The 27,380-nt window shown below is 36.1% G+C and overlaps 1 protein-coding gene across 1 annotated transcript in view; it reads left to right on the top strand.

Annotated features, from left to right (window-relative positions):
• The window catches only part of IQUB (IQ motif and ubiquitin domain containing), a 50,364-nt gene that overhangs the window by 4,906 nt on the left and 18,078 nt on the right, over positions 1 to 27,380 (top strand). The window contains exons 2-8 of the mRNA XM_059396487.1: positions 308 to 741; positions 3,971 to 4,105; positions 7,047 to 7,208; positions 7,295 to 7,467; positions 8,046 to 8,201; positions 12,961 to 13,171; positions 18,871 to 19,046. Coding sequence (XP_059252470.1) covers positions 312 to 741; positions 3,971 to 4,105; positions 7,047 to 7,208; positions 7,295 to 7,467; positions 8,046 to 8,201; positions 12,961 to 13,171; positions 18,871 to 19,046 — 1,443 coding nt within the window. The 5' untranslated portion in view covers positions 308 to 311. The remainder of the gene's footprint in view (positions 1 to 307; positions 742 to 3,970; positions 4,106 to 7,046; positions 7,209 to 7,294; positions 7,468 to 8,045; positions 8,202 to 12,960; positions 13,172 to 18,870; positions 19,047 to 27,380) is intronic.

Genomic DNA, 27,380 nt, shown 5'->3' on the forward strand with positions numbered 1-27,380 from the left:
CAGACCCCCCAACCAACTGAGCCATTCAGGTGCCCCTATTTTTCAGTATATTCTTGACAGTAGATTTTTCTCAAATTGATTGTATTGTGAGGTTCTCTTTTGGTTTAATTTTTACTTTCTGTGGTGTTTTTATTAAAAATTCCACCAATAATTTTACTTGATGCCATTACTAAAATAATCAGTATTTTAAAACAAAATAACAAGGAGCATTACAGTGTATTATAAACACTGCTGTATACCACCAATGAATTTGATATCTGGTGTAGAAATTTTTATGTGTAGTAAATATTTATTTTTCTTGGTTCAGGAAAATGTCTGATCAGGAAGAAGAATTTGATGCTGAGAATGTTGTGAATGCATCAGAAGAAAATAAAGATGCTTCTGGGATTATCAGTATTCCACTTCCCTCTGAAGAGTTTCCAGAGTCAGATCAAGCAGAAGATAATGAATCTGAAGTTGAACCATCCAGTGAGGGCTATACAACACATGCTAAGGAGGAAAGTCAGCAGGGTTTATCAAACGTGGAACCAGAAGATGAAGAACAACGCATGGAAGAAGCTTTGTTGCCCAAACAAGTTTCATATTCTCCAGAAAGTTCTACAGAGCACTATCTAACTAAATATGATAATGTAATGCAGCCAGCCAAACAGAATTCAAAGCCTGGATCTCTGGCTTTTCTGGATAAGATAAAGGCTATAAAGGAATCTCTGAAAGCATCAGTCAAAAATCCTTTAGCAACAGGTATTACATAGGGAAGATAGGAATTTCTTTTCCTCATTTTGAAGAATGGCTGCTTTTTCAAATTTGTTTTCCTTGAAGATTTGTTTTATATTTGCTATTACATTACTTTCACTTTCCTTTATCCACCAAACTTCTGTAGCTACTACCACTTGATCTCTTTTTAAAATTTTTTTTTATTTTAAATTTTTTTTAAGATTTTATTTATTTATTTGACACACAGAGATCACAAGTAGGCAGAGAGGCAGGCAGAGAGAGAGAGGAGGAAGCAGGCTCCCTGCCAAGCAGAGAGCCCAATGCGGGGCTCCATCCCAGGAGCCTGGGATCATGACCCGAGTGGAAGGCAGAGGCTTGAACCCACTGAGCCACCCAGGTGCCCCTGATCTCTTAATTAAGTGTAAAGATACTCTATTCTGTTCTATTTTCCCAAAATAGATGAACACCATTAAATTTTAAGTTGATATTGATCCATTTTTTCCTAAGTAAAGTACGTTTTTAAAAACGTTTAGGAGCTTTGGAAAATGGACAGATTCTTGAGTATAATTGTAGTTCTTTTGCATGCCTCTTTGGAATTAATTGTTCATCGCTATCAAGAAAGAGTTGGAATGGAACTTGACTCCACATTCCTCATTTCATATCCAGGGCTCATTCTTCATATCTTGTTACTTTTACATATTTCCATACTTCTGCTTAGGGTTAACTTTATATTTAGCTTTGGAAAAATTGTTGTTCTCTTGCATTATTGGTTAGTATTAAAGGCATAATGTTCATGGCATGTAGGGGTTATTACTGCATTGTTGGTAAAGCCAAAGTGGAGCAGCAAGAAGGTGGTTATACCCAGAAGCAGCCTACTTGGCTGATTAACTGGTTGCTCCTTCTCCCTCTTGTTTATTTGTTTCAAAAGCTATTTTTGTTATTAAGTTCAGTTAGCCATAATATAGTACATCATTAGTTTTTGATGTAGTGTTCAGTGACTTATTAGTTGTGTATAACAGTGCTCATTATGTCACATGACCTCCTTAATACCCATCACCCAGTTACCCAATCCCTCCACCCCCTTCCCTTCTGCAACCCTCCATTTGTTTTCCTGCCTCCAGAGTCTCTCGTGGTTTGTCTTCCTCTCTGTTTTCTTTCTATTCAGTTTTCCCTCCCTTCTGCCATGGTCTTCTGTGCTTTTCCTTATATACCCCATATGAGTGAAACCACGTGATAATTTTCTTTCTTTGCTTGACTTATTTCACTTATAATACTCCCCAGTTCCATCCATTTCAACGCAAATGGTAGGCATTCATCCCTTCTGAGGGCTGAGTAATATCCCATTGTATGTATGAACCGCACCTCCTTTCTCCATTCACGTGTTGAAGGACGTCTTAGCTCCTTCCACAGTCTGGCTATGTGGACATTGCTGCTATGAAAGTTGGGGTGCAGGTTGACCCTTCTTTTCACTCCATCTGTATCTTTGAGGTAAATATCCAGTAGTGCAATGCTGGGTCATAGGGTAGCTCTAGTTTTAAAGTCTTGAGGAGCCTCCATACTGTTTTCCAGAGTGGCTGTACCAGCTTGCATTCCCACCAACAGTGTAAGAGGCGTCCCCTTGGTATCCAAGATCTATAAAGAACTAACCAACTCAGCACCCAAAAACAATCCAGTCAAGAAGACCTGTTCGTTTGTATCTTAAAGTAATTTTTGTGCCCAATGTGCAGCTTGAACTTGCAGCCCTGAGATCAAGATTACATGTTCTCCTGACTGAGCCAGCCAGGCAGTCCCTGGGCTCCATTTTTTGATATCTCTGTGATTGCCTGATACTGTAGTTTTTAATAAGCACATGGAAATTAGAATAAAGTTGTTTTGGCCCTGTGCTTTCTAGGGTTCGTGAATTCCTTCACATACCTCCCCTTCCCAAAGCTTAGGAAATCACTGCCATGAAAATGTTAAAATATGTTAACCATAGAATTTTGACTCTATAAAACAACTAGACTAGGTTTCTGATAATTCAACATCTGTGAGAGTGTTTTCTTTGTTGATAGCTATGAAAATAAGTTTTAACAATCCGAAAGAACCTCAACATTATCAATGCCTAGTTAAATTCTATTCTAGGGTTATTGATAAATGTGTCATTTAGCTTTATGAAAATCGTCATATGTCAGGAATTTAGAAATGTACAAAACTTTTTTGGTCTACAGTGTGTACTCCACCCTCTATCTTACTTGTCACTTGTCACTCACTTCTTACATCTTACTCATTACATCTTCTCCATTAAAATGTAAAAATCTGTAGATATAAAAAAAGAAAGTTTACCCCATTATAAGAAGCTTCTATAAGGTTTTTCTTTATTATCAACATGTAAGTGTCTTCATTTCCTATTTTATAGAATGGGTAGTGAGCCACGTAATGTCCATTTTTGTGAAAAGTAGATTTGTATTAGTTATTCTAGATATTTGTAATGAACAGTGATTTTTCTGTTTTACATTTTGGCAGCCATAGTCATAAATCAATTATGGGAAGAAGAATGGATTTAGATATCTTTTTCTTTGAAAATTTCTCTATTGGATTTTCCTAACTTCATGAATATGCACTGACTTATGGATGTATGCTATCAATATATAATCAAGGTCGGGACGCCTGGGTGGCTCAGTTGGTTGGATGACTGCCTTCGGCTCAGGTCATGATCCTGGATTCCCGGGATCGAGTCCCGCATCGGGCTCCCAGCTCCATGGGGAGTCTGCTTCTCTCTCTGACCTTCTCCTCACTCATGTTCTCTCTCACTGTCTCTCTCTCAAATAAATTAAAAAAAAAAATATATATATATATATATAATCAAGGTCTGCACATGCACATCACAGCTTCAAGGACACTCCTCCCTAGGTCTCCGGGTCTCCCGTTCTGCTATTCAGTACATTTCTGAGATGTTGTTCTATTTATATCTGAATAATATAATACCAGATACCAATACCAGATTAGTACCAATTAATACCAGTATGATATCAAATATTGGGACTCTTGGAAAGCAGTTTAGTTTTATTTCCTATTTCTTGTGGAATTCTGAGTGAGGAGGTAATTCTGAATGTGCCTGGATCCTCATAGCAGAGAATGGAAAAAAGATTGGAACTTGGAGCTGGGGTTGGGGGAAATTAAGGTTAACTTGCTCCATCATTTTCTCTCTGCTTGTGGACTCGAGGTTGCTGACCCTTGCTTTTGACTATGGTTCTTTCTTTTCTCTTTTTATCTACAGTAAAAGTTGTACTTTTTCCTGTGGGCCAGGAAATTATAATGCCTTTTAAAATAGATATCACTGTAAAATACCTCAAGGATCATTTTTCATATCTACTAAAGATCCCATCTAATATACTGCAGATAAGATATTCAGGTAAGTTGGGAAGCTAATAAAACCTACCAAGCCTTCTTTAGTTTTATCACGTGCATAATCAAGATCTTTGATTTGTTAAATTGATATCTACTCTTTGAACATTATATTATGATTATGCATTCATTCAACACATTTTTATTGAGGACATACTTGTTCTAAGTACTTAGGTAAGAACTGAAGACGTAAGGAAATATGAAACAAAATCTTCATTCTGAAATTGTTTACAGACTAGTCAGAAAGATGATGCAATAGTTACCACATAATGTGTAAATGTCTTAATGGAGATATGCACAAAAAACTGTGAGAACAGAGAGGAAAGAAACAGAGTCTAGAAAGCTTCATTTAATTAAAGTGGTAATATTTGTGCTAAGTCCCAAAGAAGTTAGAAAATCTGGGACTCTGGAGGAAGTTGTAAGAAGTTTAGAGTGGCTAGAAGTAGGTTCTGTGCGGGGAGTGGGAGACAATGAGGTTGAGGGAAGTTGATGAAGAATGAGTATGTATAGAATAAGAAAAGGACTGAAGATGGTTTCTCTGTCAGTCTTGATACATTAAGGTCAACTCACTTTCCCATGGTGTTCAAGTTGATTTCTTTTTTATGGGCATTATTGAGTAGCCCACTTTATAGTAGCCTCGTGTCCTGAGAGGACATAGTCTTTGTAACTGTGAAAGAGAGAGCAAGAGCAGCCTAGCTAAATAAATGTTTCTGTAGAATATGTCTGCACAGATGCTAATATTTTAGTTTTGAAGTTTTTGTTTTAACTTATAAAGATGCCACAAAAAAACTTTCCAGGGAAATAAAAACATTTTTCTGCATGTGGGAAAATCCTAAACACTAAAAATGAGTAAACCATACCTCTTAAATTCCTCCTCATCAAATCAGAGAAAACAATCAGTTCAATTTCAAAATTATTTTTAGAAAACTATTATAATGAATGTGTTGTAATACTGAGATGCTCATGTATTCAAACAACTGACTATTAAAGCTCGGGTAGGGAAACAACTAAATAGCTATTAGTAATAACAATCATGATGGTTAATTTATTGAGATGTACTATGTGCTAGTCCATCTACAGAATGTTTTACCTACATTATCACATTATCATTCAGTCCATACAACAACCCTTTGAGGTAGGTATTATTACTAACTTTTTTTGAAGGAAGGAAACTAAAGCTTGGGAAACTTACACAAATTCACACAGCAAATGAACGGTAGAATCTGAACTTAAATATAGGTATGACTCCAAAAACAGAGTTTGAGACTGCTTGCTTGGCATTCTCTATAAGATGAAGTTCAGAATTGGAGGAGAGAGCACTTTGAGACTGGAGTAGCTAGCCAGTGGTATTTGAGACTCTCTGTTCTTTGTATTTCATGACCAAACTTTATGTGTAGGTGCCAGTCATCACCACTGAGTAACAGGCTTATGTCAGCCGTGATAATAAAAGAGCTTGATTCTATGTCAGCTGCTCTCTAACAGAGGTGCTTTTTTCTAGTACTAGAATTGGAGTTCAAATTTGGTGGGATTAAGCCTCCTCCACAAACTAGAGGAATGACAAGGGCTCTGGGAATCTATATTGGTTTCCTATGGGTGTTGTAATGATTAACCACAAGCTTAATAACTTAACACCTGATTTCTCTTACAGTCTTGGATGTCAGAAATCGTAGGTCAGTTTCAGTCAGATGAAACCAACATGTGGGCAGGGCTGCTCTCCCTCTGGAAGTTCTGGGGAGAATCTGCTCCCTTGTCTTTTCCAGCTTCTAGAGTTGTACACCGTATTCATAGGCTCATGGCCCCTTCCTCCCTCTTTAAAGCACACAGTAGAGCATCTTCAAATCTCTCTCTACTTTTGTTTTATTATCTTCTTCTCTGTAGTGAAATCTCCCTTTCTTCCTCTCTAAGGGCATTCGTGATTACATTTAGGACCCACATAGATATTCCAGGATAATCTCTCACATCAAACTTTTTAACTTAATAAAACTTACAGACATCTTTGCTATGTAAATTAGCATTCATAGGTTCTGGGGATTAGGATATGGATATATTCTGGGGCAACCTTTCACAAGTCCATATAATATTCATGTTACTTGTTTAAGTTAAGGATTTGGGGTGTGAAATTGAAACTCACGGGTCTTTCTTAAACATAGCTAAAATGGACTGGTGGTATCTGATATATTTCTAACAATGAGTGTCACAAAATCTTTGGTATGTTCGAGTTCCTACCTGTAATTTAGGAAGACCATGCATCGGAAGAGTGATAGAGATTCTATCAAACAGCAGCCAATAACATTATATATAGTTTTGTATTCCTTGAAATAGGTAAAATTTGAGTAAATTTATAGGATATACCAATGAAGGGAGATAGAACTAAAAAAGATATAAAATAACATAAAAATAAAGTGATGTACACTTTTTCCCAGCACAAACCTAAGCCTTAACTCCACTTTTTCATGAATTTATTTACATGATTTCCTTATTATAGAAGCAGAAAGGGAAGGACAGAACTCTGAGTATATGCTTTTCTGTACTGGAGAGAGGAATGGGTATGAAAATAATCAAATTTTCCCTGATCTAGATATGTCCATGTTCACACGTAACACATTGTGATTTTTTAGAATCTCAATGTTTAGAATATGATTTTGCTCATAAAATGTTTTTATTTTTAAATAGTTATAGAGTTGCATGGTTATTATATATTTGTATTTCTGAAAAATCCTGTGAGAGTTGTAGCTTTACTTATAATGCTGAATTCTTGCATCTTAACTTTTCCCATTGTGGCATTTTCTGTACTAACATTACACCAAGGGGTAGACATCATCAATATTCTATTCAGTAATTGAACTCTATGTGTTCATACAATCATCTTTGATGTTTTCCATCCCCTTACAATGAGTTTATATGGTTATTTCTTTGTCATAGCACTTCTAATTTCATGTCATTTTTAGGAATGATTCTTAAAAATAATGAGACTCTACTGCAACATGGAGTTAAGCCACAGGATATTGTACAAGTGGAAATTTTTTCTACAGATCCAGATCTATTTCCAGTCAAAAGAATACAAGGATTAAATGATGCCTCTCAAATCATAACTGTCAGAGTACAAACTGGTTAGTTATTTCATGTCTTTTAGATAAAGTATTTTAGAGTCCCTTTGTAGGTGAACTTTCATTCAATCTTGGTTTTACCCCCTTAGGCATTACTGAGTACCAGGAGGTAGCTGTTGAGATTATAAAATCTGACTTTCACAAACCGTTTCTTGGTGGATTCAGACATAAAATAACAGGAATAGAATATCACAATGCTGGAACGCAAACTGTACCTAAAAAGATTCCCCAAAAAGACAATGTATTTTGTAGGGATACCCAGGTAATATTTTTATTTTTCTGTGTAGGTTTTTGAAACTGCAGAATGAACAGATGTTCTGTGTACCTCTCTAAAATTAAAAATTGCCTCATTTGCCATGATGTGGTTGGGAGCTAAAGAGTATTATGCTAAGTGAAATAAGTCAGAGAAAGACAAATACTGTCTGATTTCAATCATATGTGAAATTTAAGAAACAAAACAAACAAGCAAAGGGGAAAAAAGAGAGATAGAGAGATAGAGAGGCAAACCAAAAAACAGACTCTAAACTATGGAGAACAAACTGATGGTTACCAGAGGGGAGGAGGTGAGGGGTTGGGTAGATAGGTGATGGGGATTAGGGAGTACACTTGTGATGCATGAAGGGTTGAGTCACTCTGTTGTACATCTGAAGCTAATATTACACTGTATGTTAACTAACTGGAATTTAAATAAAAACCTAAAAAAATTAAGTGAAAATCTTCCAAGGAATTATACAGTAATTCAAACAATAACAGAAAATTAACTGAACACAGAAAAATGTCCTCTTTACTCACTTAGATGTGTACATATTAGATATTTAAATTTTTATGTTTTGATTATAGACAGTTCTTCAGAGAAAAAAGCTCCAACAGACTACAAATACAACATCCACACAGATGACTAAAATTGGTGTATATGTATCAAACATGACTGATAAACTGATAACACCCGGAAATTATTTTTCGGCAGCAGAATACCATGCTCAAAGATTACAGTCGGTAAGATAACTTTTATTATGAGTGAATACTATTATTAAGAATGAAAGAAATGAGCCAGTTGCTCTGTGTGCATCTTTGTGTGTTTCCTTAAGCCACACTAGCTTACAAAACAACCCACATGGGTGCTGTTAAAGAAAAAATTACTCAACACATACTGAAGATGGTAAGGCAGACTTTTAGGAGGGGCTACTACAATGGGGCTTTTTGGTCAGGGAAAGAGTCTGGGCTTAACTCTAAATACAAGGAAAAGTGGAAATTTATAGCCAGGGAGTAGGGTAGAGGTGAGTGGATGGAAAATTACTAAGAAAACATCACAGGTAAGGGGAGATTCTGGCTAAACCATCCTAAACAGGATTTTTTATTGAAGGCAGACCAGAGTTGATTAGGCATTGTCTGGAGCCATATATTATAAGTACATTATAAGATCAAATTTTCTTATATATTATAAGAGCCTCATTAAATATTGAGGATGGGATCCTGGTTAAACTGACTGAGCAGGCTTTTGCTAAAATTGAACAATTCAGACATGATCACAGAAGCCCAAAAGTTGAGGCCTAATTAAAAAAATGCTCAGAGGGGCCTGATTAGAGTTTGGTCAAGGAGAGAATCTTTATTAGTGTGAGTTCTGTTTCACTGGTATTAAAAGCAGTTTTTATCTCCAGTCTCCCCCCAGTAGAAGGAACCAGAATCCTAAATGCCCCTAATCCTTCCTTCCCTTTCTCTTAGGGATTCCTAAGGGTCTGTGTGTAACCTTCGGGCATTGTTAGCTTTGTCTTCTCTATACCTTGGCCTTAATTATTGGGACAGTAGAATCACCTAGGGGGCTTTTCAGAGTAATTGAAACCAAAAGGACACCAAAGTCTGTTTTCTCTGATATTAACATAGCCACTCCAACTCTTTTATGTTTTTGTTTGCATGGTCTATCTTTTTCTGTCCTTTTACTTTCAACCTATTTGAGTCTTAATCTAGAATATTTCTCTATAGACAGAATATAATTTGATTTTGTCTTTTTATCTAGTCTGATAATCTCTACCTTGTGATTGAAGTATTTAATACATTTATATTTAATGTAATTATTGTTAAGGTTGGAATATATCAGCCATTTGCTATTTGTTTTCTGTATGTCAGATGTCTCTCTTATCCTCTCTTCTTCCTTTGCTGTCTTTTATGTTAAATAGGTATTTTCCAATGAAACATTTTAATTCTTTTGTTTTTTTCCCATTTAAAACCCTTTTTTCGATATAATATATACTTTTTAAAAAGTATATAATTCAATGATTTTTATTACATACAGAGTTATACAATATTTAGAATGTTCTCATCATCCCAGAAAAAAAAAAAATCCTGACCCAATAGCAGTCAGTCCCTATTTCCCTCCAATGTTTTCTGCCTTAGGAAACCACTAATTACTTTCTGCCTCTGTTGGTTTACCTATTTTGGATATTTCATATACGTGCAATCATACAATATGTAATCTTTTGTGCTTGGCTTTTTAAAAACATAGCATAATGTTTTCAAGGCTCTTCCATGTTGTGACATGTACCAATACTTCATTCTTTTATATTACAGAATAATATCCCATTGTATATACTCAACTGGATATACCTATTGTATCCATGCCAATGTATATACTGAATTTTGTTTATTTATCGGTTGATGGACATTTGAGCTGTTTCCACTTATTGGCTGTTAGGAATAAAGCTGCCATAAACATTTGTGTATGAATTTTTATGTGGACATATATTTTCATTGCTCTTGGGTATATGTCCAGGAGTGTAATTGCTGGATCATTTGGTAAGTATATGTCTAACCTTTTTGAGGAACTGCCAGACTGTTTTTCAAAGCAGCTGCACCATTTTATGTCCCACCAGCAGTGGACAAGGATTCCAATATCTTCACATATCTTCACATCCTCATCGACACTTGTTACTGTCTATATTTTTCATTACAGATGTCCTAGTAAGTGTGAAGGGATATCTCATTGTGGTTTTGATTTGCATACCCTGATGGCTAATGATATTGAACATCTTTTCATGTGCTTATTAGCAACATTTTACATTGTCAGAGACATTTTTGATATGATGACATGCAGGGGGTGCTACCATGCTTTAATGGGTAGAAAACAAGGATGCTGCCAGACATCCTATAAGCATAGGAACACTAGCCCCACTGCACCAGATAATTATCTTGTCCAAAGTATCAACAGTGCCATTGCTAAAACCTGCTTTAGGGTCTGTCTCTATCACAGTAGGTAGTCATTGATGTCTCTGGTCAATTTGTTGTTGTTATTGTTTTTCTATTTCTAAATTTGCCTTCCTGAGGACCCCTGGTTTAGCATTGCCTAATGGTAGGTAATGATCGACCAGAGGTTGTGCTCAAATTCCTTGATCTGGTAAAGCTTCCACTTTAAAACAAAACAAAAACAAAAACTTCCACTTTAGCTAATGGACCCATGTGTATATTGAAAGATGCATTCAAAGTCCAGATAAGTTCAGTTTCTTTATATCCTGGGTTTTACTTTCTGCTGGGTTTTCTTCTTGCATTTCTTCTGCACAAGACCTCGCAGCCTGGGATACGGAAACAGGGAACACCTTTTCCGCTCTCTGAATATGTGTTTATCCTTGCACATGTGTTCAGCCTTTATGCTACTAGGGATATTTGGGAGGTTATCATGGCTCACTATGGCTATCTCATTTTCCTGATCTCCCTGACTAATTTCTGGCTAGTCTGCCTGTCTATTGCTTGCTCCAGAAGACAATCTCAGCTGAGTTGCTGGCTGGTTTGTTTTTGTTTTTTTGTGGGTTTTTTTTTTTTTTGCACTGAGATTACTGTTGTTTGTGACATTGCTTGTGACATTGCAACCCAGGCCTGAGTTGCCATTCTTTTGTCTTTTTCTCCCTTTCTACTGGTTGGAAGATGATGAGAAATGGGCCAGCCACCTAGGTCCTAAAAGTAGGAAGCCATTTGTTGAATATTATAGAGCTTTCTACCAGCTCTGAACTGCTTGCTAATCCCTGGATTATGATATAAGAAGGGAAAAGCTTGTATTTATTGTTTAAACAACTGTGTTTTAGTGTCACTATTTAATAAGTGTAATAGCACCCAAGTTAAATGAATTCTATTGATTTTTATTTAAATTAAGAAAAAATAAAAATTTTGTAAAATCTTGTTGTTTTGTAAATATTGATTCAATGCCCCCCCCCTTTTTTTCTCTGAAAATGTTAACTCTTTCTAGTCTGGTCTTGATTTTTGTTTTGTTTTGTTTTACTGTAGTACAGTGGTGCTAAAACTTTAGCAGGCATTGGGAACACCAAGAGAACTTGTAAGATACAGAATCTGTGCCCTACCCAGGATTTCTCATTCAGTAGCTCTGGCGTGGGGCCTGATAATTTGCATTTCTAACAGTTCTCCAGATGAAACTGTTAGTCTGACCATTACTCTTTGCGAACCACTGTTCTAGTAATTCTGTTTCACACAAAAGTAAACTTTTCTTTGTTGAATGAGCTGCCTTAGATTTTTTGGGCTCTTCCCAAATGTTTGGTTACTCTTCGGTGTGTAGGCAGGGTATTTGAAGTCCCCATTGTCCAGTGTGCTAAGCATATTTGTTTACTACAGCCTTATGGGGTAGTTTTAGGGGATGTCCAAGCCTTGATTGTGGAAGAGAGGTAGTGTTCTGAAGAGGGAGCTTCTGTTCATCCTGGGTGTCACCAGGCTCTGGGACACTAACTGTTCTTGCCTAGAGGCAAATACTTCTGTTGCTGCATTTCTCAATCGGTTACCTTATCAATTGCCAGAACATCCCTTCTGCTCATAGGATCCATTGGTTAAGGGCTGGAGTAGACTTTCACTCTTCTGTATTTTCTAACTTGCCTTTCCACCTTCCCCGTGCACGATTAGGCATAGATTCTTTAATTTATTCTACGGGTCTCCTTTCTTGAGGGAATTCTTCAGAGTTTCTGTTCCTTTGAAGGACTCCTTTAGTATGACCCAATGTCCTTATTGATTTCTGCTTACATGATTTTCTGTAATTACCAAGGATTAGGCTATAGTAAAGGGATGAGTCAGCATATTCTCTGTCCTCAGTTTTGATCTAACCTCTCCACATTTTATTTACATGTTTAGTAAATACAAATATGAGCTCTCTTAGCTGCACTGCAAGTTTCTTGAGGATTTAGTACTGTACTGTAACCTCAGACATACTTATATTTCTCACAGTTTAACAAACATGTGTTTGCTTAAGTCTTTCCTTTATCTAACCTGCCTTTGGTGGCTTCTACATATAACCTACCTGCCTTGTGTTTAGTTAATGAAATTTTGTTTTAAATATGAGCCTAAGCTAATGATAGTTAAGATAAACTAGAGACAATTAATATTCATAACAATAATGGTATTTATTGAAGACTTGTGATATATTAAGCTGAGGGCTTTATATGCAAAATCAAAATTAAAATAAAAACTAGTGAGTAGCGGAGGGCAGATTTAGACTAAATTTTACTCCAGAGCCTGTGCTCTTGAGCATTGTACTAACTGCCTCCTAGGAAGGCGTATTTGCTAGATTTCAAAGCCAAGTTGCTGATGTGCATTACCCACAGCTTGTATGTTCTAATGTGTGTGAGAACACCTGGCATAGGGCAAACCTAGACTCTCGGTACTTTCTAGTAATTACTACACTGAAATAGAAATAATCACTATTGCCTTTTGTTATTGTCTGATACAGTTGATAATGAATACTTTTTATTTCCTTTTAATTTAACTATAGGTAGTAGTGCTACAGACTTACTATAGACAATGGCATGCTAAAGTTGTGGTAGAGAATTTAAAAAGACAGAAAATGTTAAGATTCAAGTGGGAAGCAGAGGAAGAAGTAAGGAAAATACAAGAAAAAGAGGAATGGATCAAATTGGACTATTACCGGAGGCGTAATCCTCAAACAAAAGAAGATTTTGAGCTTCTTTATAATGCACTGGAACGTAAGTTTGAAATAGCCTTCACATAAAATATTAGTTTTATAAGTTTTCACCAGTAGGAAAAACAGGTTTACTAAAGACAGAAAAAAAACCTTATTATTTCAGGATGATGTCGTGGGAATCTTCGACTAGAGAATTTAAAGAGATAAGTAATGTTTTACATTTGGGACAAGAATTAAGGCAGGAATAAAATTGGGAATGCTTTTATATTAGCAATGGGTAAATAAAATGTGTATACTGCTCTGTAAATTACGTGGTTTTGGTGTATTATCTCATTTGATCATCCCTGTGAGGTAAAAAGAGAAGTATTGTCCAATCTGATTCTCTGATGGTCTTGGCAATTTGTGAACTCAGAGCTGAACAATTTGGAATCCTTCAGTTTAACAGCCTATCTCTGACTCCACTCTTTAGAGGGGAGATGGGCAATACCTTTTAATTCCCACCCATTAATGATCAGTATAAATGTATTGTCTCAACACAAGTGACTTTTATGCCTTATTTCTTCCACAAGATGTGTGCTAGTCATTGACACAATTAAAAGCTTCAGTTACTTGACTGGCCAAGCTACTCAGGGCAGTAGCTACAGTGTTCTTGAAGCCTTTTCCCATTGCCTCCTTCCAATCTCAGCTTAAATTTTGCCAGAGGCTTCTGTGACTGACAGTAGAACCTGGATATCCTGTTGTCATCACCATTCCCACTGTACCCAAAACTTTTCATTTATGTCACCACCACAGTTCAACACATCTTTTTGTTTAACATTAATTTTCAATACCGGATGGTAATCTCCATGAGAGAATAACTTATTATTAATTTTTTTTGGATGATTTCTTTTTCTGTGCTTAGTTCACATGCCCAACAAATATTGATAGAATGAATGAGTGGGTCCCTGAGGGGAAAACCAAAGATGTTGAAATGCAGCCATCTCTAGCTTGAGTAACAGAACATGTAATTGAATTCAATTTTAGGTGTCAGATGTTGGGTCTATTTAAATAGCTATATGGTAACATGATATTTACCAAAAGATGAAACAATTAAACACTTGGTATAACAAGCAATACTAATACATTGTTCTCTTTGGCAACATGTAAAATTGAGTGTCTTTAGAAATGTGGCAGTGTTTGAGGTAACAGCCTTCTCCTTCAGCTTTATGTCTGCCTTCCCTTTCTCCTAATTGTTGACCTCCACAAATACTTTCTGTTTTACTTTAAACTTCACTTCCATTTTCATTTTCTCTCAGATGAAAATGAAGTTTGTTTCTAAGTGTTAAGAGTTAAAAGACAGTACTGTTGGCAAGGTCTTGTGTCTGTGAAAGGTCTTACTAACAAGCATGAAACTAAGTTCTGGCATAACAGAACTCTATTCAAATTATTTTCCAAATTCACATATGAAAAAAAATCAAAGGATATTTTATTGTTATTTTGCTCTGTTGACAGACAGTTGTGCAAACAACAGAAAATATGCTGAGTGAGGTTCTACTTTTTCTATTTAATGGCTATTAACTCGGACAAGTCACTCACTCCTAAGCTTTAGGTTCTTCATCTATAACAGGACTTAATGAGGGGGTGCCTGGGTGGCTCAGTGGGTTAGGCCTCTGCCTTTGGCTCAGGTCATGGTCTCAGGGTCCTGGGATTGAGCCCCACGTTGGACTCTCTGTTGAGCAGAGAGCCTGCTTCCCCCTCTCTCTGCCTGCCTCTCTGCCTACTTGTGATCTCTGTCTGTTAAATAAATAAATAAATAAAAATTAAAAGGACTTAATGATCTTTGGCATATTTACTGCACAGGGCTTTATAAAGTGAAAATAAATATTGCATTTATGAAAGTACTTTAAAAGCGCAAAGACATACATACTTAAGTTACTGTTCTATGGTAAATAATTTTATACCATTTTCTATATTAAAGTAGAAAACACATACTTTGTATGTCTACACATGATTTGTATGGGAGAAAATGAAATTTTTTACATAAGAGAAGCATTTCTTTTTTTTTTTTTTTCTTTTTTTTTTTAATTTTTTATTTTTGATAAACATATATTTTTATCCCCAGGGGTACAGGTTTGGTGAGTGCTGTGAAGAGAAGCATTTCTTAGTTTTCTTCCAGCCCTGAAATTCTAAGCTAAAACTCAATTTAGAAGTTGTTTTGTGTTGTCTTTGAAACTGCTGCCCTCTTGTGGCTCCTTGTGGCGATTGCAAAGTTTGAATTACAGCCCCTAATTATTTTTCCTTTGGATAATACGTCCCTTGGTAATAAAAGCAAAATATATCATTTTAAGAAAATGAATATAAGTATGTAAGAAAATGTAATGGGTGAAAGTCAATACCATTTACAGGCAACACTATTTTATTTTTATGTTTTTTTTTCCCTCTTGTAGCAGTATGTTGAAGGTGACTCCTTTCATTGATCTGAATTGTCACTCTTACTTCAGAGTAGGGATCATTATCTTTAGGAAACTTCTCTCGACAGCACGAATTACGCTCAGAGCCTGTTTTCCTTGTCCATGATTCTCTGTAAACACCACTTTCTTAACTGTGTACATTTGTACGGAGGGCGCCTGATAAGACCCTTGCTCATTTTATGTAGTAAATATTTGTTGAATTGAATCTGCTAACTCTTTGCCTTGTTTTAACTTGTGCTGATGGCATTTTCTGACCTTCTCTAATTATTATTTCTTGATCTCAATCTATCTTGACTTCTATCTTCTGGAGTCCATTGACGTACTCTGGCTCTGGGCGTTCACTGAATCTTTCTTGATTCTCTCCATTTAGGCTTTCAGTCTGTGAATGAGGTTTTAAAAAAGCAGATTATCAATTGCTAGTGGTGGACAAAATATTGTATGTTCTGCTATTTCTTATTTGAAAATTTCAAGTTTAGATCTCAGAAATTTTAGAATGTGTAGAGACTTTAGGACTAGTCCTGTCCTTTCATTTTATAGTTGAACTTCGGACCTGGAAATTGGATTATTTGTCCAAGAAGATAAATTAAGGAGATAAAATAAATATATTCTTTCAAATGAACTAGTTCCTTTAATAACTTTTTCTTTAAAAATATTGGTGGCTATTGACATCTGTTATGTACTGAATTGTGTTCCTCCAAAAATTCATATGTTGAAGTCCTAGCCCCTAGTACCTCAAAATATAGCTGAATTTGGAGACAGGACCTTTGAAAAAGTAATTTGGAAAAAAATAAGGTCACATGGATGAGCCCTAACCAGTATGACTGATGTCTTTATAAGGAGAGGGGATTAGGAGACACACACACACAAAAGATCATGTAGAGACTTTGGAGGATGGTGTCCCTTTAGACCAGGAGAGAGGCCCTCAGAAGAAACTAACCCTGCCATCACCTTGATTTTGAACTTCTGTCTTCCAGAACTGTGAGGACATAAACAAATTTCTGTTTTTTAAGCCACCCAATGTATGATGCTTTGTTATGGCAGTCCTAGAAAACTAATTCAGTATTCTAATTTTGTTTTTGTTTTTATTATCATCATCCCCATGGAACATATGTTTTATGAAAGGGGGCAGGATCTCTTTTGTTTTCATAAATGTTTTTTCTGTATAGGTAGGTCTGGAAACTGTGAATTCAGAAAGAAAGTAAGTTTTGTCCATCTACTCCTGATTCCTGTGTGTTTCTATTCCTTATCGGTAGTTGCAACATGCTATTTCTCTGATGCCATGTTCTATTCCTTACTATAAATTTACAGGAGGTTGTTCATCTAATGGAGAATTTTGTTGGAATGAAAGCCCATTATTTTAATTTCTAATTAGCTTCACTGGATTGTTCCCTTTTAAAAAATCATACTAATAATTTGTGTAAAATGTGAAGTCTGAATATATATGAATATAAATGAATTGGAGTGCATATATATATATGCACCAGGACTTAAGTATTAATCTTAGGAGAGTAGTATATTGCTATTTGAGGTTGGTAGAATAGCTTAAGTAATATCCTAGTGGCCTAAATTTATTATTGGTCCCAAAGGTTTCTAATGTAAAACTGGAAGTAAAATAGGCTTACTTATCATTCAGTTTTTATTTGCTTTCTGGGAACATCTATATAATCCCATAAGATAAATATTCTCAGTTATTATTTCCACAAGCAAGCAATTTTTCTCTTCATTCATATTCTGCCTTTGGATATATGGATTTTGTCAAATTTTTAAAAGTTCTTTTCGTTGGTAGAACTACTCTTAAAGGATAAACTCATCAATCATAGATTTTCTGGACTTTCATAACATAATTTAGGCCTTAAATTTGCAACCCTTTTGCTGAAGACAATTTAGCTTTTAAATTTAAGAATCTTCTTTTTCAACAGACAAAGCTGTGCAGTGTCTGAATAATGTATTCCTGGTAAGGGACAGAGTGGATTCTTATAAAGAGTATCAGTGGCATGTCCTTGGCCTGATCAGGATGATTTCAAATGGAAAGTTGAGAGGAAGAAGAAATAGTTTGATAAAACTTTAAAACTAGATATTATCAAAGGCAGTGGTTGTAACACAAGAAGGCCAGAAACAATTTGTTTTAGAGAGAGAGAGAGGAACATGACTAGGGGTAGGGGCAGAGGGAGAGAGGGAATCTCAAGCTGATTCCTGGCTGAGCACAAAGCCCCTTGTGGGCTTGATCCCAGGACCCTCAGATCATGACCTGAGCTTAAATCAAGAGTCAGCTGCTCAACCAACTGAGTCACCCAGGTGCCGCTAAAATAAATACATAAATCTTAAAAAAAAAAAATCATTAGTTTTAAGACTAAAAAATTTGAGTCATCTTATGGAGGAATTTAGCTGGAAAGGTAAAAAACAATTCAGTGATGGGTATTTTCACATATATCAGATTACTAAACATATATATATATGGGAAATGTATATATATTAAAATATTAACCACATTTATATGTTTATATACCTATATATGGGAAGGAAATAACATGTTACCCTCTGTGTATCTTCTTTTGAGGGGTTATCTTCCTGAGGGAAATTATTCTTTTTTTTTTAATCATTTTCTTTTCTTTTTTCTTTTTTTTTTTTCTGAGTAAGCTCTGTACCCAAGGTGGCACTCAATCTCACAACTCCAAGATCAAGAGTTACAGGCTCCACGGAATGAGCCCACAGGGCACCCGAAAAAGTGGATGCTTAATCCCCATCACCTGTTTCCCCTCCTCCCACGCACCTCCTCTCTGGGAGCCATCTGTTTGTTCTCTAGAGTTATGAGTCTGCTGCTTGGTTTGCCCCCCTCTCTTTTTTCACCCCCTTTGTTCGTTTCTTTTGTTTCTTAAACTCCACATCTGAGTGAGATCATATGGTATTTGTCTTTCTGACTGCCTTATTTGGCTTAGCTGGCAAAAACACGTATTCTTGAAGGGGGATCTGAGTAGTACATGTTCATGGCTGCTACACACCCAAACCGTATATTTTTCAATATTGGGGGGGAGCATGCGGTTACTTGGAGGCATAATGTAACATTATCTGGGCTGATTTCCTTCATCTTCCCTTTATTTGACTCGAATATTATTGCTTTAAGTTTCTCAGCTTCCATTTATCCTATTTTTTCATATGTCAGGTGTACAATATGGATGCTTATATTCATGTATAATTTTATTTAAATTGACCTACAAATAAAATACTGTTTGTCAGGATATGAGGTAAAAAAATTTTTCTGAAAAGATGTGGGATTTTAAAAACTCAAGAGTTTTTCATGTTATTCTTCTAGTCTGGAAGCAAGAAGAATTTGCACGCATTAACCAGTCTTTCACTGGAGCTGAAAGGAAAGCTGCTCTATGTGAACTTCTGGAGAAAGAGGCCCAGATAATTGCTTCCATTGGGAGGCATAGATACATCGCATATATGGCAAACCGGGAAGCATCAATACAAGCTTTTTTGGATAAGGTTAGTAAAGTAACAATTATTTAAATAAGAATGTATCCTGAGTTTAAGAATGTAGAATAATAAACTAATGAAGAGACTTACATTGTATGCATGTTTAAAATTTTTGTGTGTGTTTTCCTTTTATCTGTTACAGATTTAGACTTTTAGCTGTGGCCTAGACTAATAGTTGACAATTAACATGAAATCAATATGTTCTTAACTAAAAGGTTTTGGCCATGAAGGAAAAAATAAAGATACCTTCCTTGTGACTGTTCATTTAGCTTTAGGCTGGCTCTGGGAGTTAGAAGAATTGCACACCCTGATGAAATGGAGAGCTATTGAAGTCACAAAATGTCTGCGTTGGGGATGTCTCATAGAAAGCAACCTGGGGAAAAGAGATTTGTGTTTTTGCTTCTGCTCACCAGGTCATTAACTGACTAGAACTTTCTGATCAAAAACATATATGATTATTGAAAACCATGAAAATGTACACTTAAGGGAAAAACTAATTATCTTTTCTTGTTAAAATGGCCCATTTGATATTGATTGCATAGCGTGTTTCCATAGTGACTGATCTCCTTTTGTAAATCTGATCTTTCCCAACAATTAAAAGCCATTCCAGACACAAGAAGAAAAGAGATAGAATTGATAGAGTTCTTCAAGATCTTTGCCTATGATGACTCAAGTTGTATGCTTCTTGTTATTTGAGAATATTCATTCTTTAAAAACTTGTTTTTTTGATACTATAAATGCCCTCTCATTTTACTAATACACTCTCTTGTTTGATCTCAATTTTCCTGTGGCTTTAACTACTACGTACAGGCTGGAACTCCCTGCAGGTCCAAACCAGACCCCTCTCAGGAGCTTCCAAATCACATATTCAATTGCCTATTGTTATTGCTCTCTGGGTGTCCCAAGAATACACCTTAAGTTGACATGTCCACACTGAAATTAAACCATCTCACTGGTTCCTCATCTCCAAACTGATCCTGTTTTGTGGCACTCACATAATCTGTCTTCATGGATGTTTCGTCATCTGTGCATTTGCTTCAGGCAGACACCTGGGCATTACTCTTTTTTTTTTTTTTTGCTTTTCAACCATCTGATTTGGGCATTACTCTTGACATCCCATCCAACCACCAACCAGTTTGTTTTATGACTTTAATGATCTTCTCAGTCCTTTATTCCTATCTTTTCAAAGCCACTACTGCGTATAGGGAAATGGCTCTGCCATAGCACCCTGATGACCTTGCCTGTACCCGAACAGGCCAGGCAGGCGAAGACCTGAACCACAGCTAATCTGAATCCTGGTGGAATGCCCTATGATTCTGCTGGAGAATGAAAGGATGGGAGGCTTCTGAAGAAATGCTGTGGAGCAGTTCCTCTCTTTTGCTCCCCTGGGTCCCCTCAGAGGTGGTCATGAGAGGTCTTGTCGTGTGTGTGTGAGCTTGACAGTGATTCAGTTGAATGTGGGTTTCCTTCTCATTTGGATCACTTTCTGTCTCCACATGAGGCTCAGCCTCCAGTCTCACCTCTGTCATCCAGACCGCTGCCCTAGTGACCTCCCTCCACACAGCTCTGCTCCTGCCCCTCCTTACCGTCCTCAGGGAGCAAGGATTTTCGTCATCGATCCTCAGCACATCTCACTTGTCCTGCCGTTGTCTCACTGTCATCTCTCCTCGCAACTATAGCTGCCCTCCTCCAGCTGTGCGCATTCACTTGCACAGCCTCAGAAAGACCACGTGCTTTCTTCCATGCTTCTGCCTCTAGTGTTGCCTCCACACAGAACATCCTTTCCCTTCTTCCTTAGTAGCTAGCTAGCTACGTACCCTTCAAAACAAGTTCAGATGCCCCTTCTCCCAGAAAGGATCTGCTGATCGTCCTACTCTAGCCTGTGCTATACACTTTCATGAGACCCTGTTTCACTTTAGTTTTAGTACATAGTGGTCAGTTTTTGTTATATCTACTTACATATCTGTATTTACATCTGTGAATCATTCTTAGCTACTGAGTTTCTTAACCAAGAACAGTCTTTCTCTCTGTGTCCTCCTGTCCTAGCAGGGTGCTGATCATTGAGTTTTACTAAATGCTTGTGGAGAAGGCAGGGAGGAAAACAAAGGGACAGAAATAATGGTTGTGTAATTTCGTATTTCAGGTATTATCAAGAAATTAGGCACTGTAGATATTGTCATTTCAGATTCTTGAATGTCTTCATTCTAGAAAAGCTGGAGGCATAATATTCCTATTTTTCCAGTCATATTTCAAACTAAACTTATTCCTTTAGCAAGTTTCTTTATCTTGAATCCAGCTTCACCACCAGGAACTGTGTTCCTTACGTGTCTGATCGTTATCTTTACCCACAAGGGTAGCATGGACATAGGGCAGCAGAGACCCAGGATGTCTGAAAGAGCTGGAGGCCTCTGAGGTGCGGTGGACAGGGAGGATGAGTGGCACCTGCCCTTCCTCATTTGAGGCTAGAACTTCTACAGGAGTCCCTAGTTAGGCTTTCTCTGATGCGTTGTTTGCTATAAACTACTTTAAATCCTTCTTGTTAATACTTACACAGTATCTATCCTACTTATGTCTTTATACCCCCTCCCATCCTGCCCCACCACCCCAGGCTTCAGGTCTAACATTGTATCTAAACCTGTTTTGAATTATAAAGAGATCAAGTCCCCATATACAATATTGACTCTGGAGCCCGTTGATGCCCATTGCTCTTTCTCATGAAGTGTAGCACTGTGCGAAGGTCTTGAAATCGCACCAAAAAAAAAAAAAAAAAAAAAAATTGAGGTGGAGAAATGTTGTTCACAAAAATATTCATGAGAAAGAAGGATGTGGTCTTAGTCTTTTTTTTTTTTTTTTTGTAAAAACTGTTAAGTTTTTGGGGTAGGAACTAAGACCCTGAAGGATCCTAAGTATAGAAAGAATTGCCAAGAAGATGGAAGTCTTTGAGTGTTGCCATAAGAGAAAAAGAGAAGGTCGAGTGAGGAGACAGTTGGAAGGCAATGGGCACAATGTGACTTTTTACTAAATAAATGATTAAGGACAAGATTTTATCTTTTTCTTTTTCTTTCTTTTTTTTTTTTTTTTTTTGTTGTTGTTGTTGTTGTTGTCAGTAAGAGGAGACGGAACAAGAGAAATGATTGGGGCTTAGTGAGTGTCCACACTGATTCAGGACAACACAAAAGGATGCAAGCAAGACCAGAAGACTGAAGGAAAAAGGGAAAAATTAGCCACAAGAACTTGTAGAAATCAGGGGAAAGGTTTTTTGTGAGTTATAGGTTTTAGAATTTGAATTCTAAATTCACAGTTACCTTAGTTGATAAACCAATCCTCAGGCTAAGATTGAAAGGAAATGGACATTTTAGCTGATACAAGGGAATCTTAACCTTAGTTTTGACCAAAATGTTGTTCAGGGCAAGGAAAACACATCCACAGGTTGGCACTACTACGCTTGAAGTTGATTCTAATCCATTACATAGCTTAATTAGTCTAGTCCTTAAAAATATTGACTAACAGTGACTTTGGCCTACTTTTAACCTGTTATGGTAAATTACAAAATCTTTGTTACTCTATTTAAATTCATTTAAATCACTTTTTTGTATAGGATGCCATACTAAACATTATAGAAAATAATAGAGTTAGGGGCACCTGGGTGGCTCAGTCTTAAGTGTGTTAAGTATCTGCCTTCAGCTCAGGTCATGATCCCAGGGTTCTGGGCTTCCTGCTGGGTGGGGAGTTGGCTTCTCCCTCTCTTACTCCCCCTGCCTCTGCTTGTGTTCCCTGTCTCACTGTATCTCTCTCTCTCTCTGTCAAATAAATAAATAAATAAATAACCGACCAATAAAGATAGATTCTATAGTCTTTCCTTGGAAATAATTCTATAATATCTACTCCTCTTTAGGCCTGTCTGCCTCTTCCCTCCCCCACATCTAGCACTGTCTCTAATATTCAGGTAGAGACAGTGCTGATTTCATAAAACTTGAAATAACTTATTATCCAGCAGGTTTTTTTTTATTACTAAGAAAAAGTAGCTTATAATTAATTAATCCCTGAAACCAATCAATGTCAGAGTTTTTCAAATGTCAAAACTAATGATCAGAGCTATAATGCAGACTTTAAAATCCGCATTTAGCCCTGAAATGTATAGATATATAATGAATATATTTATTTTCCTATAATTTGGAAATAACTTTGGAGAATAAAATTTTATGTTTGGTTTTAGTTTAACTACTTTGTATTTAAATATTACATGGTTTACTGAACTAATATTTTTAATCCTCTTATCCTGCACATAGAATTTCTGAGTAATGAATACTGTTATTTCCAATAGTCCAATCAAGGCATTAAACTAATCAGCTATTATGGATTCATACTAAATCTTCATTCTCCAAAAAAGGCTTAATCTAAAGATTTTTTTTGAAGTATTAGTTAAATAATCTGTAATTTTAAGTATTAGTTAAAAAATCTGTAGATTTTTTTTGAAGTATTAGTTAAATAATCTGTAATTTAAAAGTTAAATAATCTGTAATCTGTAATTTTAATCTTTAACATATCAAACATTGACCTTGGCAGCCAATAGAGATGAAAAAAAGCAGGCCAAGAAATTCGAATAAAAAAGCATCAGCCAGTTTCTAGTGTATCTTGGGTTCTCTTCACCCAAACTGTGTTAAAGAGACAATTTGAATTTCTTCAGGACATTTTCTCTAGAGTCAAGGCCATTTATTTCTTTGATTCATATACCAGTTCTCACAGTCACTAGCTAAAAAAACTGCAGTCCTTGTGAGCTCTGTCATTTAAATTTTTTTTTCTCCCCCATACTCTGATGGCCAACAGCTAATGGGATAGAAAAATGCAACCGATTTTTGCTTCTCTCTGAGCACCGTAGTTCACAGGGGTGTCCTCTGTGTATGAACAAAACCCCTTTGCTGTTGTAAAAGAAAAGTTGATCACTACGCAGTAGCTTTTGGGGGGTTAGGGTTATTCTTAATTTGTGCCCTTGTGGACCTGAGTATTAATTTAGGAGGAAGAAAGCCCTCCTCTCCCAGTGCAGTCATTTCTCCTCTTCTGTGGAAGCCTGCTGCTCTCAAGGTTTTTGTTATCTCTCCACCTTCCCTTCCTTAAAATGTGTCTTCCTGCTGTTCTTCTGTTTCTCTCCTCGGGAGTCTGCCCTGTCTCAATTGTTGGCAGCTTAATGGAATTTATTACACTCTTGTTTTCCAAAGCAATTTAAGAACATGATTGTTGTACATCTCTTATTACAGCCAAAGCATTCAAAGAAAAAAGAAAAGAAAGAGACACAAGCAAGGTTGACGCATTTTCCTGTGTCAGAGTTAAAAAAAAAAAAAAAATACCTTAAGGCCTGAAATCAAAGAAGCTTAGACTTGAATGAAGACCAGGTTATCAGTGTTGGCAGAAATATATCCAAGTGTAAAAACAGCTTTGTCAAACAGAATTTTTTTCTATCTTTTACTGCTAACTTGAGAAACTCAAACTTCAAATCCAGGATTCTTTGATTATATCGCTCAGTTCCCTTTACTCTGGCTAATTCCTGGTTATTTTTCAGGTTTCATCTTGGATATGATTTTCTTTTCACCCAATAATTGCTTCATAGCAACCTGTGGTTAGTTTCCTATTTACCTGCAATCGTCAAGCATAATCACTCTTTATTTTAATTACTTATTTTCTTATCTTTACATATTATTATTTTTGAGAGTTCTTGAAGTCAGTATATTATTTTATTTACTCTGCCTAATTCACTAATATATAGTAAACACAACAAATATTTGTTGAATGAATGAATGAATGGAGTATGGTAGGCCCTATCAGATATACAGAACTATGTGAGAGATTTATTTCTTATAATCTTTTGGGAGAAATAAAATTAACAAACAAGATAACTATAGAACAATTTGGATTTAAATTTCATTGCCCTGAGTGATTGAAATAGACACACTGGATACTTGTGTGTGTGCATGTGTGTGCACATGCAAGTAGCAAATGTGTTCACAGTAGCCCTTCAGATACCAGCAATGTTATTGGTTCAAAACATAGTAGTTAAGCATTTTTATGGAAAAGGTAGGGTTTGAATTAAAACTTGGAGGGTGGGAAGGATTTGGACATTGAATGTATTTGGAAAAAATCCAAAATATTACCATATCATACCATATTATATTCGGCTAAAAACTTGGAGGGGAGATGGAGTTAAATCAGTCTTACCAGCTAAATTACAATCTAGTAGATGAACTAGGCATTTCATTAAAAGGTAGTTATGCTTGAATTATTACAAATGAAGTAAGTTACTGCCTGCAGAGCAAAAGGTTTTGTCCACATTACTGAAAGAAAGGAAATTGCATTTAATAGAACCACCCTGAAGAAAATTGCATGGAAAGATAAAGATATTAGTTAGACTTTAAAATATCACAATATGAAACTTATCCCAAGATTGCTTATACCTTAAAACTTTTTAAAAAGGAGCCTTGAAACAAACATTAAACTTTAAGTAACACTCTGAGGCCTATCCCAAACAAGGTTATATCTATTTAAAACAATATATATATTTGTTTGTTTCTAAGTAATAATAATTAAATGACTAAATATTTTCTTTTTTAAAAGTTTTGTTTTTTGTTTTTTGTTTTTTTTCTAGTTAGAGCAGGACAGAGAGAGAGAGAGAGAGAGCACATTAGCAGGGGGAAGGGCAGAGGGAAAGGGAGAAGCAGACTCCTTGCTGATGAGGGTCTCAGAAGAGCTTGATCCAGCTGAGCTGAGCTGAAGGCAGACTCTCAACTGACTCAGCCACCCAGGTGCCCCTATAAGATATTTTCTTACTGAGCTATTTCCCTTTTATAATCCTTTATAAATTTGAGTTAATTCTATCAGTCTGCTAAATTGTAGTACATTATTTAATATTAGGTTTATGCCCTAAAAATATAGATTTGTTATAGGCTTACAGCCTCTCATTTGTTGAATTAAAACTAGAACTGAAATCTAGAGTTTCTGATGAAAATTCCTAGCTCTGAACAGCACTTATTTTGGCTTTGTTCAGAAAATGCTGCCATTCCTTTGAAAACATATCAAATAATGTTGTTTTTAGATGGTTCTTTTCAGTTTTCAATGCAATTTAGCTAATATGAAATGCAAAAAAAAAAAATTAAAAGTAATTTAAGTCTGCAACTAAAAATTCCACATAATACTGTCATTCTAAATACAACCTTATATTATTTCTCTATTTGGCTAGTCTGCATTCCTGATGATTTGTTCCTATACGTGGGCTTCTGTTTAAACTTTAAATTGTATCAAATCTAAGATTTAAATGGCTTCAAGTATGGCATAAATTGGACTGCAGGTCTCCAAAGCAATTACCATTCAGCATATAAAAAATCCAGCATTTGGACAATTAATAGTCATTATCAAAATAGCCTTGTTTCTGACAGATTAACATCAGGGAAAGAAATTGAGTAGCTTTATTACCACAAAGGAGAGGAGAAAATAGTGAGTTTTCACTGTGAAATTTCTAGGTGGATGCATCTTTTCTTAAAGTCTCAGTTAGAAGGAATAGGAGCAGTATCAAACACAGACTTAATCTTCATTAGAGATTGCAGTGGTGTCTCTGGTGTCTTACTCCACACTCTATCTCCTGAATTCTTAGCCCAAGAGTCTGCAGATGAGTTTCAGGACAAGGGAAAGCCATTTTTAACCCTCAGTTCCTGGGGTGGGCTAGGTTGGGAGGCACCAATCCAGATTTGGAAATACGGAGTGAGAATAGGGAAATAGGGAGTCCCATCAGCTGGGACCACAGCACTGCTAAGATAGCTAAATATAGCTGTTTGACCAGGACGTCTGCTTTGTAAGGAACTGTTAACTTGTTCTAGATTTATGTTATGGAAAACAAAACCTTAACTCACAGAGTCCCGTTTTGTAATATCTGTAGGTCTAGTTCTTTGAGGATTATAACCATTGCTCCTCAAAAGTTATTTTCAATTGGCAAAGCATGATCAAGACACATTTCTATAAATCAGTATAACCAAGCAGATTATATTTTTACACATTCCAAATAGCATGCCTTTTCCCAAAGGGTAATGAGTTATTCTGTATACCCATTAAGCCATTCGACATACTGATTAGTACAAACTAGTAGCAAATTCTGAACCCTGTAGGAATGTTTGCATTTAGGCAGACTGAATAGCTCTCTTATATATATATTTTCCCCTAAAATGTTTTACTTTCCCATGGTCTACAAATTCCTCAATTAATTTCCTCAAGTTTTAGTGATACTTTTATTCATAAAGCATATGATACTAAGTTAGCTTTTTTTTTTTTTAATTTTTAATTTTTTATAAACATATATTTTTA

The sequence above is a fragment of the Mustela nigripes genome, chromosome 4, assembly GCF_022355385.1.
Source record: "Mustela nigripes isolate SB6536 chromosome 4, MUSNIG.SB6536, whole genome shotgun sequence".
NCBI classification, from domain to species: Eukaryota; Metazoa; Chordata; class Mammalia; order Carnivora; family Mustelidae; genus Mustela; species Mustela nigripes.